Source organism: Dipodomys spectabilis, unplaced genomic scaffold, assembly GCF_019054845.1.
Source record: "Dipodomys spectabilis isolate Male_0828 unplaced genomic scaffold, ASM1905484v1 ptg000163l, whole genome shotgun sequence".
Classification (NCBI taxonomy): Eukaryota; Metazoa; Chordata; class Mammalia; order Rodentia; family Heteromyidae; genus Dipodomys; species Dipodomys spectabilis.
In genome coordinates, this window is record NW_024870840.1 from 11,608,677 (window position 1) to 11,627,549 (window position 18,873).

At 37.0% G+C, this 18,873-nt stretch overlaps 1 protein-coding gene across 2 annotated transcripts in view; it reads right to left on the minus strand.

Annotated features, from left to right (window-relative positions):
* Positions 1-9,472: 9,472 nt before the first annotated feature.
* The window catches only part of Uhrf1bp1l (UHRF1 binding protein 1 like), a 67,715-nt gene continuing 58,314 nt past the window's right edge, over positions 9,473-18,873 (minus strand). For both annotated transcript variants that reach the window (XM_042693398.1, XM_042693399.1), the window contains 5 exons: positions 17,881-18,031; positions 15,135-15,388; positions 14,862-14,970; positions 12,006-12,172; positions 9,473-9,909 (listed from right to left, as the gene is read on the minus strand). In XM_042693398.1, coding sequence (XP_042549332.1) covers positions 9,790-9,909; positions 12,006-12,172; positions 14,862-14,970; positions 15,135-15,388; positions 17,881-18,031 — 801 coding nt within the window. In that variant the 3' untranslated portion in view covers positions 9,473-9,789. The remainder of the gene's footprint in view (positions 9,910-12,005; positions 12,173-14,861; positions 14,971-15,134; positions 15,389-17,880; positions 18,032-18,873) is intronic.

Consider the following 18,873-nt stretch of genomic DNA (forward strand, 5'->3'; position numbering starts at 1 on the left):
AAGAGTTCAAGTTTTAACTGGGTGATCTCCTTTGTGTGTCAAGTATTCAGAGCAGAATCAGTCCTCGGTTCTAAAGGAGGTTCATCCCAACCAATAGTATTTTATGCTGGAATGTGAGGGATGCATTTAAGTAAAATGGAATGTAAAAGAATGACTACTGAGGAATTTTGGGAAGAACTTTACTTAAAAAGAAATGTGGTAGCAAGACCCAAGTTTCAAGAGGAAAAAAGATGCATGATGTGGCCATGTTTAAGAGGTTTTGCTAGGAGCTACTTGTAAACCCTAACATGGAGTATGAAGATAAAAATCCTCTGCATTCAGCTGGGCGCTTAATTACAGGCTCATGTCTGTAATCCTAGCTGCTCAGGAGGCTGAGATCTGAGGATCGTGGCTCAAAGCCAGCCCGGGAAGGAAAGTCCATGAGACTCTTATCTCCAATAAATCACTCAGAAAATTGAAGTGGCACAGTAGCTCAAGTGGTAGGAAAAATAAAATCCTCTGTATTGATGGAAGAGATGCAAGACACAAGAATCTGGGTCTTAACATCGCTATGCATCTGGAACCATCCTATCCCCACAGGCACTACTTCCGTATGTTACATAATGAACCATTTATATTTAAATCAGTTTTAGGCCAACACTTTCAGTTGAGTTTTCCTTTATTTGTATATTTAAAAAGCATTCTGGATTGGCGCCAGGGGCTCACTCCTATAATCCTACCTACTCAGAAGGCTGAAATCTAAAGTTCAAAACCAGCTTAGGCAAAAAAGTCCAAGAGATTCTTCTCTCCAGTTAATCACAGAAAAAGCCAGAAGTGGAGCTCTTGGTCAAGTGGTAGAACACTATCCTTGAGCAAAAGGAAGCTCAGGGACAGCACCCAGGCATTGAGTTCAAGTCCCAAGACTGGCCAAAAACAAACAAACCAAAAAAACCAAAAGCATACTAACTCATATAAGTAACCATACTTTCAGAGGGAAATTTGCAAATTGAATACATCTAAATGACAAAGGTGAAGACTTGGAAGCCATATAAAAACCATGGTTTTGGAGGAATGAAGGATTAGAGATGTTAAATCTAGAAGACTTGGACAGAGAAACAGTATAAATGGATAAAATCTAGGACCAATAAAGAAGATGTTTAAAGAGGTTTTATATATATGAAAGCAATTACAATTACATTAAACACTCAAAGATAGTTTCTTCTTACATTATTAAGAATTTGAGCTATAATTTGGGGGCTGTATGAATAAGCTATTCTAATTTTGTTTTGATGAGAAGTTTGGACTAAAGAAGAGCTTACTTTTGTTTTCAATTCTAATGATGTCATTACTTTATTCTTTGGCTTTGTCTTGCAATGTAATAATGACCTTAAGAAACAGGAAAAAAAGTAAACATAAAATCAGTGGTCTAGCTAGCTAGCTACTAGCTTTGAGATTAAGTCTTTTACTGTACCAGTTGATCTTGAACTCAAGATCCTTCAGCTGCACCTGTCTCTGAGTGCTGAGATTGTAGATGCGCACTATCACCTCTATATTAACATTGTATATTTTTATATTCTTCATACTTCAACTTACAAAACTGGTCACAAAAAATGGTACCTGGAGTTATTAATAAAAGTATCCTCAAAGTCGACTGAAACAAAAATCAAAGTTGAAGACTACTCAGCAAAAAATATTAACTATAAGATTTGAAGAAAGGAGCTGTCTACATGGTTGTTCAGGCAGAGATAATTAGAACCGACTGTGCCGGCCAAGGAGATGGAGCTATGCAAAGGGGCGATTTATGGTGGGAATTGAGGATCTCACCAGGGAGAAGGTGGGAGGCAGTATGGCTACAGCAGATGGGTAAGTGGCCTCAGAGCCTGGGGGACCTCCCACTACCTCCTGGGTTACAGTTGCTGGGAAGGGACTTCTGGAGAGAGCCACAAGTTCACTCAGGGAGAACAATGGAGGAGGGGCCATTTTTCCTAGGCAGACCTAACATTAATAATTAATTCTTCCTGAAGGCTACATTGGAAGAGAAAAAATTATCAATGATACTTGTAAAACCGAGGAAGTTTAACTAGACCAGCAACAAAACTATAAGACTAACATACATGAATATATTAATCTCAAAATGATTATGCTAATGCAGAGTAAATCTACCATTTTAAATAAAGATATGCCTGAATTTAGCATGGTTTTGTCTTAATGAGAATGTCATAAACTCTGGAAATGTATAGGAATAAGGTATTAAAGATTGCTTAACTTGCAATATATCACTCCCCCAAATCTTTTTCCTTCATATTTCTAATTTTTTAATATTGAAAATCTTTTATTTAATTCCAAAGAATGGAGAGTAAAAGTAACCCTAGTGAAGAAAGCAACAAACAAGACTATCACACATACCTATGTCAAATATGCTAATAAGAACTATATAACAAATACACTGAATTCAAACAAATGACCCTAACATTAATGTTATAATAGATGGTCTCCAATAGGAGCAAGGATCCATGATTCTCATTTCATGTCAAAATTGGAAATAACAGATTCATACATATACACACATACACAAAGATGCCGTGAATTTATTCTTTGACTTTATAATATCCAATGAAATAATGATTATAAGAAGTAGGAGGGAAAAGTAAATAAAAAATCATCTATCTATACATCATCTATCCATATATACATGTATATATACATATACACACACATACACAAATACAAAGAAAAATGGTGTGTGATCATTCACTGAAAACTGAATTGAATGCACCAAATTTTTCACATTAGCAAGTTTCTCTATAAGCCACTAGTTTTCTTGCTTTAGGTTAGTTTTCTTGCTTTAGGTTTTAATCCAAATAGGACAACCCCAAGTGGATTCGTTATCATAGACCATTCTTGTAGAGTGAGTGAGTGAGTGTGTGTGTGTGTGTGTGTGTGTGTGTGTGTGTGTGTGTGTGTGTGTGTGCAGGTCCTGAGGCTTGAATTCAGAGCCTGTCCCTGAGCTTCACTCAAGGCTAGCCCTCTACCTCTTGAGCCACAGCTCCACTTTTTTTTTTTTTGACAGTTAATTGGAGATAAGAGTCTCACAGATTTTCCTGCTCAGGCTGGCTTTGAACAGTGATCTAAGATCTCAGGCATCTGATAGCTAGGATCACAAGTAAGAGCCACTGGCACCTAGCAATCACTAGAATTTTGTTCAACCTATCTCTTTACAATTGAATTGTTCACTTTGACTACTTTACAAAGCTCATGCTCTTAAATGTATCTATTTTAGTTGGAATGATTTTAAATATTGTAAAGCATGGAATTTCGTCATACCATTGTGCTTTTAAGTTACCCATACACTTCAGGAATACTTCTAATCTTTTCTTTCTTTCTTCCTCTCTCTCTTCTTAAAAAGTATATATTTAGGCAGTATTGAAGGTTGAACCCAGGGCCCTTGCCAGGCAAATGTCTACTACTAAAGCCACACCATAAACCCTTTCATCTTCAAGACAGGTCTAACTTTGTTCAGGGTGGACTCAAGATCTTCCTCTGCCTTCTGAGTGGCTGGAATTACAGGTGTTTGCTACTGCAAATAAGCTCAGAGACAGCATCCAGGTGCTAAGTTCAAGCCCCAGGACTGGAACATGCTCATGTGTGCATACATGCATTCACGCAACCATACACACACACACACACACACACACACACACACACACAGCTTTATCAAGCATTAGAATTTAACAAAATTATTTTTTTAATTATTGCTTCCATGTTTATACACACTAGTTAATTCTAACTTAGGTATTAGTATATTCACAGAGAAAAACTAAAATGCAGCTCAGAATTTATTCACCATAGCACCTTGCAGTACAAGAGACAATGGGGATGTTTGCACTTTAAGGAACACGGTTCAAATGAAATCAATTCTAAAGACCAGTTTCCCAAAGAGAAACTACCAGCCAGTACTCATATGGCCATTTTTCCATTCTGTTTAGCAAACTGGATTGGCAGATCTTAGCAGTCACAACACCATATGCTACAGTAAAAGCCACCAGATGACATTCTGGCACTGTAGCAGTAGTAACGTGTATGAAATAACGTGTATATTTTTTGTTCCGTGATAAACCAGAAGTTCATATATTCTGAACACAATATGGTAAATATTCCCTATGTCCCACTGCTCTTAAATCTAACTGAAGAATCCATACCTTGAAAACTGCTTTGATACCACACTCACTTTTCTTATTTTTTAACAATATTACTGAGCAACTAACTACTATTAGAAAAAAAAAACATAGGAAATACAAACTTGAACAATGACAATGACACAAACACAATTCCTGTCCTCATGGGATTTACAATTCAGTAAGCCCAACATCACCCAAACAAATACAAAAACTACAAAGGCATGAGTGCTAGAGGTTCATGGTGCATGAAAATACACAGCCACCAGTCTTATTCTATGAAAGAAATTAGAGAGTATTTCCTGGAAGAAATGATGAATGAGCTGAGATCTGAAAGATACAAAGATCTGTATTTCAATCCAATGGAACTGCATGAACACAAGTCCTATGATGGATAAAGTGCTCCAATTCTCATTCTAGATCCTTAAAGAGCAGTGAGCATAGAAAGTAAACAGTACAAAATGAGGCTCAATGGTAACAGCCATTCTGTTTTAGGTGAAAGGCCCAACAACTTTAATCATTTCATATACTAGCTCATTTAATACTTTGAACTATGTAGAAGTGGTCCTAATCATTTTGTTAAAGTGTAAGAGCAATTTAACACCAATGGAAGGGTTTTAAGCTACAGGTAGGAGTTGGAGTAGGAGAACTGCCTTAAAAACTGCACTCTGGGCAGGACACCAGTAGTTCATGCCTGTAATCCTACCTACCCAGAAGGCAGAGATCTGAGGATCACAGTTCAAAGCCAGCTGGGTAGGAAAGTCCGTGAGACTCTTATCTCCAATTAACTACCAAAATAAGCTGGAAGTGGTGCTGTGGCTCAAGTGGCACCTAGGCCCAGAGTTCAAGCCCCTGGACCAGCAAAAAAACAAAAACAAAAAGCAACAACTCTGCACTCTGAATTAAAAAGGATTCTGCTTACAGAAGGGAGAGTTCCAGGAGAGCCAGAATAATTGCAAGAAGACCAGGGAGGAGACAATGCAATCATGCAGACAACGGTGATGATGCAGCCAGGATTTGGAGTGGTGAAAAGTGAAGCAAGCTCAAGAGGTGAAATGACGGTACTTGGTGATGACATGATGGGGAGTGAAAGATGTCTTAACATAGTTATAGGTTACCAGTTTGGGAACCAAGATTGGCTAAGATGTCAGACACTGAGAAAGATACTTTGACTAGACTAAAACGGAAAATCGTTAGAGCAAATACAACTTTCATAATGGCATGCACTGAACAATAAAAATGTAAAACCCAGGAAAGTCTGTGCAGTTAAATGTTTCCACGTATGTTTTCCTGTGATCATACACCATCTTAATAGGCCTAACTAGCATATGGTGGTATTTTGAGGTTCTTGGGTAATATGAAATGCATGAAATTAAAAAGGAAAACATAGAAAATCTACATGAAAACTATACTATCAAAAAAAACCCCAAAAACCAGTGTGACCCTGGCATTAAAAACATACAGAGACTACAATACACAATGAAACACAATATACAGCACAGAAATAAGTCCATGCATTTAGAATCAATTGAGCTTTCAAAAAAGTTCCAAAAACACACAATGGGGAAAAGATATTCTCTTCAACAAATGGTGCTAGAGAAGTTTTTTGTTTTGTTTTGTTTTTAATATAACCCCAACACACAAGCAACAAAAGCAAAAACAAACAGGATTATAATCAAACTGAAAAGCTTCTGCCCAGCAAAGCAACCATCAGCAGGGAGGATAAGAGATATACCACCTCCATTTGTATATCTGATAAGGGATACTATACAAAATATGTAAAGAATTCAGTTCAACAGCAAAGAAACAATCTAATTATAAAAATGGGCAAATGATCTGAACATCTCTTAAAAAGAAATATACAAACAGGGATATTAAAATCTGCTCCTTACGGGCTGGGAAGGTGGCTCAGTGGTAGAGCGCTTGCCTTGCATGCCTGAGGCCCTGGGTTCAATTCCCCAGCACCACATAATTAAAAAGAAAAAAGCCGGAAGTGGCGCTGTGGCTCAAGTGGTAGAGCGCTAGCCTTGAGCTGAAGAGCTGTGGGACAGTGCCCAGGCCCAGAGTTCAGGCCCCACGACCGGACCCCCCCCCAAAAAAATAATCTAAATGTTAACTAATAAATGGATAAAGGAAACATGGAATTCATACACAATAGAATACTACTCAGCTTTGTGTGTATGTGTATGTGTGTGCACGCGTGCACCTGTGCATGCACCAATACTGTAGCTTTAGCTCAGGGCTTCCTGCTCATACTTTTGGCTTGATGGCATTCTACCATTTGAACCACACCCTTATGTCAGGCTTTTGCTGGTTAACTGGACATAAAGTGTCTCACAGACTTTTCTAACTGGGCTGGCTTCAAACTTCAGTGTCAATTTTCAGCTAGGATTATAGGCATACTCAGCCTTTTGTAAAAAGGAAACCCTGCAATTTATAACAAGGATGAACCTAGAGGCATTATGCCAAGTATAATAAGCCAGGCATAGAGACACAAACACTGCATGATCTCACTTTTATGTGGCTTGCAAGAAAGTTGTATGCATAGAAACAGATATTAAAATGGTGGTTATCAAAGGCTATGGGGGTTGGTGTGGGGAAATGTTGGTCAAAGCATACATATGATTTCAGTTAGGAGGAATAAATTCAGAACATATACATCACGGTGACTATAGCCAATAACAATATGCTACTATTTATTTGAAAACTGGTGAGAATAGATTTTTAAGTATTACAAAAAAATGAGGTAATATGTATGTTAAATAGCTTGATTTAGCCGTTCCACAATAAATACCAATAGCAAAAACATCATATATCATAAAGATTTCACTTTTACTTACCAATTAAAAATTTAAAAAACATAGCTCTCCTAAAGAAAAATAAAAAAAACACAATTACCATTTCCAATCCCTGATCATTAGCATCTATTTGTTAGAGATATAACCAACACAATTTAAGATATGACAACTCTATTTCTAATTAATAGTCATTTCTGGTATTTCTCACCCTGTTAAATACTTCCTTGATGCAAAAATAGTCCCATTACTTTCAAGTAATTTGAATAATACACACTACTAAAAATATTATAGTCATCTTAAAAGGCAAACAGGTAAGACAGTGACTCTTGCCCTATTCCTAACCCAGCAAATCTGTGAATTATGAAGCTAAAATGAAAGTATAGAACTGGGCTTTAAGTCAAAAGCCTGACTGTGGGTCTAGCTGACTCACTTGATCTTCCTGTCTTCAGGGTTTATTGTTGGTTTTGTTGTTTCTTTTCCCAAGCTCCCCAAAACCAAATAATATCTACTTCTCAGGTTGGTTGTGGGAATTATATTGGGTAATGTTTTGGAGGTGTTTCATAAAATTTAAAGTTCTATAAAAAATACTACTTCTTATAAACTAAAAGAAACCTAACAAAGTATATATAATGCTCAAAATATTATCATCTCTGTTGTTTATGATTTGTTTGGGAAGGGCATGTACCTTGAAAAGGAATAAGGAAATATTTCGATTCTATAATATTAAACAATTATAATATACCATAGAAAAAATTTAAATTTATATAGAAAGGTCAATCTTGAGAACAACACAATTGGCTCAAAAGAAGTTAATGTGGGGGCTGGGAAGGTGGCTCAGTGGTAGAGCGCTTGCCTTGCATGCATGAGGCCTTGGGTTCGATTCCTCAGCACCACATAAGCAGAAAAAAAAAGCCGGAAGTGGCACTGTGGCTCAAGTGGTAGAGCGCTAGCCTTGAGCTGAAGAGCTAAGGGACAGCGCCCAGGCCCAGAGTTCAGGCCCATGACCCGACCCAAAAAAGAAAAAGTTAATGTATCATCAGTCCTTTTCAGTGAGACGGCCTTTGCTGCTGTTTATGTACCTATACAAATAAAAGGACCTACACTATACATTTAAAACCTTTAATTATACCTTTGTATTGACTCTACGGCTACTATACAGTTTTAGAGTAATATAGTTTAACACTATTTTTAAAATACTCCAAGGTAAAACTTTAACATTATGTACTGAGCTACAGCTTCAGTTCCCCATACAGTGCATATATTTCTAAGTAAGGTCAATTAAAATGACAGAAAAGGTGAGCAAGTTTTCACTGTTTTCAGTAAAACCTAAATCACCCGCTACTTTAACTTAATGTAAATGAAATAGGTACTTCTCCCAAGCACTCGGTGTAGGGGCAGCTATGTAAGTCATGCCAAACAAGCAAAGCACCATCAAGTGTTGCAATGTGGTTTAGAATTCTCAAGTATCCTAAAGAAAGCAGTTACAACTATTTCATGTTCTACTTAGATATGTTTAAGCAACTTTTTAAAAAGTTAACTGTGAGATGGTAGGCATGTTAATTTGCTTTACTACACTAATCATCCCATTATGTGTTTGTATACAAAAACATCACACTGTATGCCTTAAGTATATATATTTTTTTTTAAAGAAAAAAATGCCAATTTTAAAATAGACAGCATTTACTTTCATTCTATTGGAAATATAACTTAAATCCTTTTCCAAAAGCTTTTCTTAAACACTCTCATACTTTTATTTCATAAACATGATTGCTGAGATTCTCTCATCTTCAACATTAATCTCTAGAAAATAGAATTCAAATTTTACCAATGACTCATTATAGAAGATTTTGTGTGTGCATATATATACACACATATATATCAGATAGAGCTTTAATCAAAACTAGCTTTATAAATTCAGTGTGCAAATACCCATGTAAAATAATACAATGGTATGAATTGTTTTATGTGTGTGAAAAAAAATTCTCCAAACCATTCTTCTTAAAGAAAGATAAAGAAATATAAATAGTATTAATTATAATTTTTATAGTAACAAATGCTGTCAAATTTAGCAGTTAAATTACTCTTCTAACAATAAATGTTTAAAGGAATGTACAAGTAATGCTTTTTAAGTCACTTGGCATATACTCTTAATATTTGTGCTTTTTTATTTTTACATTTGTACCATCTTTTTGTTGAAAATTATAGCTTCTACAAACAGAGTTTACCACATCATTTTAAAAGTGGGTTTTTTTTCACATTTTTAAGTAAATTTGTAAGTCCAGAAAGGTGAAGATATTTTAGAGTTCTTAAACTCAGTAATTATATAATTACTGATTAGAAATTTTACAGTAATTAAATAATTATAGATTTAAGTACATAATTTTAATAACATTTAAATGTAAGCCTCTTTATTTTACATTAGCCCTAAGAGCATCTGAGTCTGTAATAACAGTAAATTATTAACACACAGAAATAAATTCAACAATCTGCATGAACACAGAGGTTTTCATTGTCTTTTTAAAAATGTATATGAGATATTAAAATTAGGAAATGGTATCTTCTTTTCGCTAGGCATGTAATTATTTTACAGTATGTGCTGATTTCTAGTTTACACCAGTTGAGAAGAAGGTTAAATCCCAAACATAAAATAGGAGAGATTGTAATGCTCATTTATAATAACTTTCTAAAAATGGCTTTGGAACAGTCACAACGTCATCACATTCCATTTCATTTTATTTTCAAGAAAAGGAAAGTCTTCCACTAATTGATAACATCTGAATTGTAAACATAACTTTCCTACTCCATAGCTGTGACCTGAGTTCTGATGGCTCTTGCTGCTATTCAGCTGTCATCTTCTTTAGATGATGAAGAAGTGCATCTTTTTCCAAGTGAGCCTCTGCAAGAGCCATTTTAGCTTTAGCCAGTTCTTGTTTAAGTGATTCATTCTCTTCCATGAGCTGAAATAATACATTTGGAAAACATAAGGAACGTCATCATTTCCAGGAAATATAGTTTATTCATGGGTATGACATTTGGGATTAAAAAAAAATCACTGTTGCAAAGAGCCCACTTAAGCTAAAAACTGCTTTGAGAAGCTATTGGGAAACACTTATCATGCAATTTAAAACGTCCTAAGTTTTTATCCAGCAATTTAAAACTCTAACTCTTCATTTCCAATTTAATAAAGGATCTTTGGATTTCTCTGTGGCCTTAGACATTGCAGACCCTTTCTCCTTCCAAGTGTCTCCTTTTTCACTTTGTGTGTTTGTTTTTAATTGGCGGTACTAGGGTTTGAACTGAGGCCTTTGCACTTGTTATAGAAGTGCTATATTTTGCGCGATGAATCCAGTCCTATTTTACAACACCTATTTTGAAATAAGATCTTTTGTGCTGTCCAGGGCCCATGCCTGGACCACAATTTTCCTGTTTATCATGCTTTCCACTTAGCTGAGGCAACAGATGTGTACTAACACTCCCAGCTTTTTTCTGTGTGAGTCTCTTGAACATTTTCCCCTGGCTCTCCTGGAATAGAAAGCCCTCCAATCTCTTAACTCCTGCACAGCTATGATGTTAGGCAAGTGTTACCACATCCAGCTATTGGTTGAGAAGACGTTTTATATACTAATTGCCTGGACAGGCTTAAAGCTGTCATCTTACCAATCTCAGCTTCCCATGTAGCTTAGAGTTATAGATGTGAGCCACCATGCCTAGATCCATTTCCAGCTTTTATGCCATACATAGTTCTTTCATGTTTATCCCTCTTGACTTATGCCACTTTTCATCTTTTCCTAAACTTTTTTCTTTTCTGTGTGTGTGCGTGTGTGTGTATTGTGTGCACACACATGCATGTGCATGCACACACCTGCCAGTTCTGCTAGTTCTTGGGCTTAAACTCAGGACCTGGGCACTATTCCTGAGCTTTTTTGCTCAAGGTTATCACTCTACCACTTGAGCTCCACAGCTCCACTTCCAGCTTTTTGGTGGAGATAAGCACCTCACAGACTTCCTGCCTGGACTGGCTCTTAACCTAGATGCTCGGATCCTCAGCCTCCTGAGTAGCTAGGATTACAGATGTGAACTATGGGTGCCATAGGTCCTTTTTTTTTATTTCTTAAGAAGGCTTATATTGTCATTCTATTAGATTTAATGGTTGGTTGTTTTCTCTTATCATTTAAGTCATTCTCTTGGGTATCTCCTCTGTAGGTAGACTGAGCTAGCATTAAACTTCCTCTTGAGTTCCAGACTCACATTCTGAACATAATCCAATAGGCATTTTCTTACAGATGGGCCAATAGCTCTGTCCTCCTTTTTAAGACTTAGTTCAAGCATTTTGTCTCCTTAGAGGAATTTGCTAACCCATGTAAGTATGAGGATATGATAAAGCCACAGTCTTCCTATATATACAGAGATGCATTAAATCATAGCTTCTAATTTCAAAGAGTTCCCAAATTAAGTGGGGGTAATTCCAATCAGAGGTGTAGCCCCTGAGACAAAATGTCCTAACCAGTGATTGCAAACTCTTTCCTGATAGACTGAATTTTTCAATACAAGGACTGTATAGGGTTTGATCAAGAATCTACAGGAATACATAAATCCTCATTTAGCAGGTTCTATCACATATAACTCAAATTCTGCTAAACATTTTTTTTATAGTAACAGGAAATAAATAATGTGAATGTTAACCAATGTTAAGAGAATTCAGAAATGATCATATATCCTCAGCTGTCAAATTAGGAGGATGTCAGCCATTACAATAGCTGAGGATATATTATCATTTGTATGAAGCAAATGTAGCCATATGAAAAGCTTGCTGAAAACATAAAAATATACTTGAATAAGCTTTTAAAAGGCCCAAGAATAAAAATAACAAATATATTATTGTAAGATTGTACAAGGAATTAGTGTTTTCTTTATCTTAACACTAAAACCATACTTTCTAGCACAGTACTGTACATAACGGGTATTCAATATATTTTATTTAAGTAAACAAATGTTGTTTTAACTATTAATATATTACTGTTATTTGATTACTCTAAATTAGGCTTCCCATTACCTGTTCCTTAGTAAAGTGAAGTGAGCACTCAGGAACATCTGGGCTTGTCTGAGTGGCTTGAGTGACACTGGGCTGTTTCTTCAGATCGTACGTATCACCAGTCATCAGCACTGAATCACTTTTGAAATCTTCTTTCAAATCATTTTCGGTGTTAAACATATGAGAATCTGATCAAGCAAATAAAAGACTCAAGTAACATTTCCAAATATCTGACATCTTTAAATTGTTGTAAAAAAAAACTATTTTAAAAATGATATCCCCATTAATGAGTACAGCATGGAAGGGGAAGGGCTGGGAAGGTGGCTCAGTGGTAGAGTGCTTGCCTTGCATGCATGAGGCCCTGGGTTCGATTCCTCAGCACCACATAAGCAGAAAAAAAAGCCAGAAGTGGTGCTATGGCTCAAGTGGTAGAGCACTAGCCTTGAGCTGAAGAGCTGAGGGACAGCGCCCAGGCCCAGAGTTCAGGTCCATGACTGACAAAAAAAGAAAAAAGAAAAATAGCGGGGAAAAAATCAGTAAAATCAAAAGTTCATTCTTTGAAAAGATCAGGACAACTGACAAATCTTTAGTTAAGACTAACCATGAAAAAAAAAGAAATTACTTAAATTAATCAAATGAATTAAATACCTAGCAACATACTATAAGAAACTAATATACAGAGCCGGGGGGCCAAAGGCTGAGATCTTAGGCTCACGGTTCAAAGCTAGCCTGGGCAGGAAAGTCAGTGAGACTCTATCTTTCCAATAAACCACTCAGAAAACAGGAAGTGGTTCTGTGGCTCAAGTGGCAGAGTACTAGCCTTGAGCTGAAGAGCTGAGGGACAGTACCCAGGCCCAGAGATCAAGCCCCATGACTATCGACAAAAAAAAACAAAAAAAAAAACTAATACACAGAAAAGTACTGTATTATATGAAAAATTCATATAAGGTAATAAAGAATGCCTCATTAAAAAGAAGTAGAATTAGCCAGATGCCGGTGGCTCACACCTGTAATCCTAGCTACTCAAGGAGGCTGAGATCTGAGGATCACAGTTCAAAGCCAGCCCAGGCAGGAAAGACTCTGAGACTCTTATCTCCAACAAACAACTAGAAAACCAGAAATGTCACAGTGGCTCAAGTGGTAGAGTGCTCACCTTGTGCTGAAGAGTTAAGGGACTGAGTCCAGGCCCAGAGTTCAAGGAAGAGAAGAAAGAAGCAGAGAAAAGGAGGGAGGGGAAGAAGGAAAGCAAATGGGAAAAAGGGAAGGAGGAAGGAAGAAAGGGGGGCAGAAATAACTTTGGAAAGATGGAACATAGGTTAGAAGCAATTCTACATTTATTTATTTTTTTTTTTTTTGTCGGTCATGGAGCTTGAACTCTAGGCCTGGGTGCTGTCCTTAAGCTCTTCAGCTCAAGACTAGCACTCTACCACTTGAGCCACAGTACCACTTCCAGTTAGAAGCAATTCTAAAGAAACAAGAAGGTGCCGGGCATCGGTGGCTCACGCCCGTAATCCTAGCCACTCAGGAGGCTGAGATCTGAGGATCATGGTTCAAAGCCAGCCTGGGCAGGAAACTCCATGAGACTCTAATCTCCAATAAACCACTAGAAAACCGGAAATGGTGCTGGGGCTCAAGCGGTAGAGCACTTGCATTGAGCTGAAGAGCGCAGGGAAAACAACCAGGCCCAGAGTTCAAGCCCATGACTGACAAAAAAACAAAACAACAACAACAAAAAAAAAAAACAAAGAAAAACAAGAAGGTGATTAAAAAACAAAACTATAAATTCTATTACAAGAAAAAGACCAGATTGGGTGCATACATAAAATAATAATGGAGCAGGGCGCTGGTGGCTCAGGTTGTAATCCTAGCTACTCAGGAGGAAAGTCCGAGAGACTCTTATCTCCAATAAACCACTAGAAAACCGGGAAGTGGTTCAAGCAGTAGAGAGCTCACCTTGAGCTGAAGAGCACAGGGACAGGGCCCAAGCCCAGAGTTCAAGCCCCACCACCACCACCACCAACAACAACAACAAAAGAATAATGGGTACAGGTGGCTCACACCTGTAATCCTAGCTACTCAGGAGGATGAGATCTGAAGAGTGCAGTTCAAAGCCAGCCTGGACAGAAATTAACTATTCAAAAACCAGAAATGGCTCTGTGGCTTAAGTGGAAGAGCACTAGCCTTGAGCGCAAAGAGGCTCAGGGACAGTGCTCAGACCCTGAGTTCAATACCCACAAATGATTAAAAAAATATATATAGTGGGACCAAGTATCAATGCCTCTTACTTATAATCCTAGCTACTCAGAAGGCTGAGACTTCTGAATCAAAATTCAAAGCCAGCCAGGCAGATAAATATAATACTCTTAGCTCTAGTTAACTAGCAAAAAGCCAGAAGTGGAGGCATGGCTCCAGTGATAGAAAACAAGTTGTAAGTGAAAAAGCTGAATAAGAATTCAAGGCCTGGAGTTCAAGCACAAACACACACACAGACACACACACACAGACACACACACACACACACACACAGAGGAAGAGAAAGAGGGAGAGGGAGAGAAACAATTGAGAAATAAAGCTAAGAATTCAAGTAGAAGCAGATTTAAGATCAAGAACCATATAAAACCATAAAAACCTCTCTCATTTTCATTCAAGACAGATTTGCAAAACAAGTATTAAGATAACTATAGATGAGTTATTTTCAGGTTCTATGTATTGATGGTATTTTATTGTAATGCACTTAAAGTATTCCTCAATCATCTACTACTGCAAATATACACACATAAACAATGACTGGGGAAGAAAACCATCAGAAACAATCTGCAGGTAAGTAATTTAACTTCAAAATCAGAGGTGATCATTTGTATTATTTTTCATACATACCTCTGATATGAAAAGAGCCATCATCATTTCTCTCTACCACAAGATGATCAATATGTACAGTTACAGGAGTTGGTTCAAGGGATGTTGTACTACTCCGAGGACTGTCATCCTAGAGGTAGGAGAAATATTTGTATGTTCTTAGTAAAGTAGGTGACAAAATCAATGTAAATACGAACTGCTTCTATCAATCCTAATTTAAATGAGTTACAAACATGTCAGTATAAGCAGTGGTTGATACATAGCATCAAAACATAAAATTATCTATTAACTTACTTTCAAATTTATTTTTGTGTTAGAAACTTGTATCTTCATTGGCATTACTGTTGCAATAGTTTCATCTTCCAAAAAATGTTGAATATTTGTAAGAGAAGATGTAAGGAATTCAGTGCTGAAGTTTTCTATATGGCATTGCAAAAATCCATTTTTTTCTGCTAGCAAAGAGTGCATGACAGCACCAGGCCCACTTTCAAACCTCAGAGCAATCTCAGGAGAGGATTTGGAGTGAATCGTAGATTTCTGATCAGAACCTTAGGAAATGATCATTAAAAAAAAGCATAGCTTTATAAAGCTAATAAAATATAACTATAATTATTAAGAAACTACAGTAAAATGAAGTTAATTTGTATATTAAAGCAATAATAAAATCATTTTAATATTTACTCGCAATTTAGCTGATGTTCTATAATATGTATAAAACACACCATGCATATAATACTACATTGCTACCTTTTTTGTGGTAACTTTCTACTAAAGAATGTTAAGCTTTCTTTTTTGGGTAACAGAAAAAAAAAAAACAAATCATGATATAAATCTTAGACAATACACATCAGATATTTAAATATGTGTTTATGTGACTGACACATATCAGATATATAGAGTGTGTTTACGTGAGTACTATCTATACATCTGTAGTACAATAGACAACTATGATGAAGAAAGTCACGATTATGAAGCAATAAAAACTTAAGGTTTGGTACCATCCTATTAAACTGGGTCTTTAAATAATACAAAGTAAATACAGAATTTATCACTTAAAAATATTTATATCAGAAGACAAATCTAGCCATAATCTGTGTGGTGCAGACCTATAACCCTAACACCCAGAAGGCTGAGGCAGGAGAATCACTAGTTCAAGGCCAGGTTGGGATAGAGTGAGAAAAAGAAAATCTGAGACAGTTGAAACTGTAAGGTATTAGCACTGACTATATAAGCTACACATGTAAACACTTAAAAATAAGTTAGAAACGGGCTGGGAATGTACCTTAGTGGTAGAGGGCTTGCCTAGCATGCATGAAGCCCTGGGTTTGATTCCTCAGTACCACATAAACAAACAAACAAAAAAAAAGCCAGAAATGGCGCTGTGGCTCAAGTGGTAGAGTGCTAGCCTTGATCAAAAGAAGCTCAGTGCCCAGGCCCTTAATTCAAGCCCCAGAATTTGGGGGGGGGGGGGGGGGAGTTAGAAACAAATGAAACAATGTAATAGGATGGGTGCGCTGAGAGGGGTGGGGAAAGGGACCATAAAGGGGCCCGGGAGGGCGGAGGTAAGGGGGACGATACATAAAAATGGTTTGACTGTAGAACCTAGAACTCTATCACCTGAAGTATGCCTCCAGTCCATCTTACAGTTTTTTGTTTTTTTTTTTGGTCAGTTATGGGGCTTGAACTCCGGGCTTGGGCGCTGTCTCTGCACAAGCGCTCGAGCTTGAGCTACAGCGCCCACTTCCGGTTTTCTAGTGGTTTATTAGAGATAAGAGCTTCATGGACTTTCCTGCCTGGGCTGGCTTTGAACCGTGATCTTCCGGATCTCAGCCTCCTGAATAGCTAGGATTATAGGCGTGAGCCACCACCCAGCTTCCATTTTACTTTTTAGTTACTGTTCAGATTAGGGACTTGCTTTTTATCTGGAGCTGGTCTCAAAATATAATTCTTTTCCTCATGCCTCCCACACAGCTGGGATCAGAGATGTGCCCCACCATGCCAACTACCAACTTCTCCAGGTTGGGTTCAAACCACAATCTTCCTAATCTCCTCTTCCCAACTAGATGAGATGAAGGTATGAGCCACTATACCCAGCCTAGAATAAGGTAAACGTGAGCTATAGATAAGGAAAAAAAAAAAGGTAGGCACCTGAATATAATCTGAGTATACTCTGAAAAGTATTGGAGTTAGGTAAAGAATGGGGTCCAGGTTTTGAAATATTAAATCATATGAAATATGAATCCTCTACAAATATAAATTTATATGAATTTAACTTCTTCCATTTTGCAAATTATTAAGATTTTTTGTTAATAACATAAAATCTTGAATTTTGATGGCTCTTGCCTATAATCCATCTGAGGATTGTTGTTGGAAGCCAACCTGGGCAGGAAAGCTCATGAGACTCTCATCTCTAATTAACTACCAGAAAACCAAAGTGGAACTGTGGCTCGAAGTAGTAGAATAGTAGTCTTGAGCACTAAAGCTCAGAGACAGTGGCTGGGACCTGAGTTCAAGCCCCACTAGCAAAAAGAAAAAAGAAAAAACACAACTTGAATTTTAGTAGGTATGTGGTAAATGCAAGATAAATTTACCTATGGTGTTGGCTTATAAACAAATGCAATTTCCAATTTGTGATGTAACAACATACTTATCTGACACAAGACTACATTGATTTCTATATATTACATGCCAAATATATGTGTGTGTATATATATATATTTATTGATTGATTTTAGTGCTGGTTCTAGGGCTTGAACTTAGGTACTAGACACCGACCAAAAGGTCCTTGTGCTCAAAGCTGGTGCTCTACTACTTTAACCATGGCTCCACTTCTGTCTTTTTTGGGGGAGGAGGGGAGAGAGTTCTGGTGGTTAATTGGAGATAAGAGGCTAGCAAAAATAATAATATAGCTCATTGACTTTTATTCTCAAATGCAAGTTTTCTGGAGTTCAGTTACATAAAAGACAAGACTTCAATGTGTCATATAGAAAATGATTTTAAATCATGTCATTTCATGTAAAAAACTTTTTTTAAGTCTTACCTATGGGACGATTGCAAAGGTAGTGGCGAAGACTGATATTACCTAGCTGATTTGGTGTCACCTGGTTTACCTGAAGACATATCTCTGTATCTTCTCCTCGAATGTCAATTTCCCCATTCACACCGGTAATTTTAAACACCACAACTGACATCTAGTAATGATTGTATGAATATATAATTAGTTTATCAAAACAGTTCTAGGAAAGATAAAAGAACTATTAATCTCTAAAAATACAACAGTGACTTCTCAAATTACTGACCTGAAGAATATGGTTGTTGCATTATAAAAGTTGAGCATCTCTAATTCAAAAATCAGAAAAGTGAAATACTTGCTCCACATGGAAAATCCCACAGAATGAAACTTTGTTTCATGCATAAGATTGTTAAAAATATTGTAAAAAATTATCTTCAGGCTATGTGCATAAAAGTTTACATGAAATATGAATTTCATATTCTGACTTGGGTCCTATTCCCAAAATGTCTCATTATGTATATACATATATTAAGAAATCTGAAATTCAAAACATTTTATCATACAATTTTGGATAAAGGATATTCAACCTGGAGAGACCAAGTTCAGATCTTTTTTTGCGGGGGAAGGAGGGTCATAGGGCTTGAACTCTGGGCCTGGGCACTATCCCTCAGCTCTTCAGCTCAAGGCAAGCACTCTACCACTTGAGCCACAGCACCATTTCCAGTTATCTGAGTGGTTTATTGGTGATAAGAGTCTAACAGACTTTCCTGCCTGGCCTGGCTTTGAACTGAGATCTTCAGATCTAAGCCTCCTGAGTAGCTAGGATTACTGGCGTGAACCACCAGCACCCGGCTAAGTTCAGATCTTTTTTCACTTATCTCTTTTGAAAATGACAGAGATTCCAGGTCATTAATTTTTAAATGATTTTCACTAAGTTGATCACATTTCATAAGAATGTTTCTTTTTTGTTGTTTTCTAGGTAGGGCAAAATGAGTGTACAGATATGGAGGGAGGGTGAGC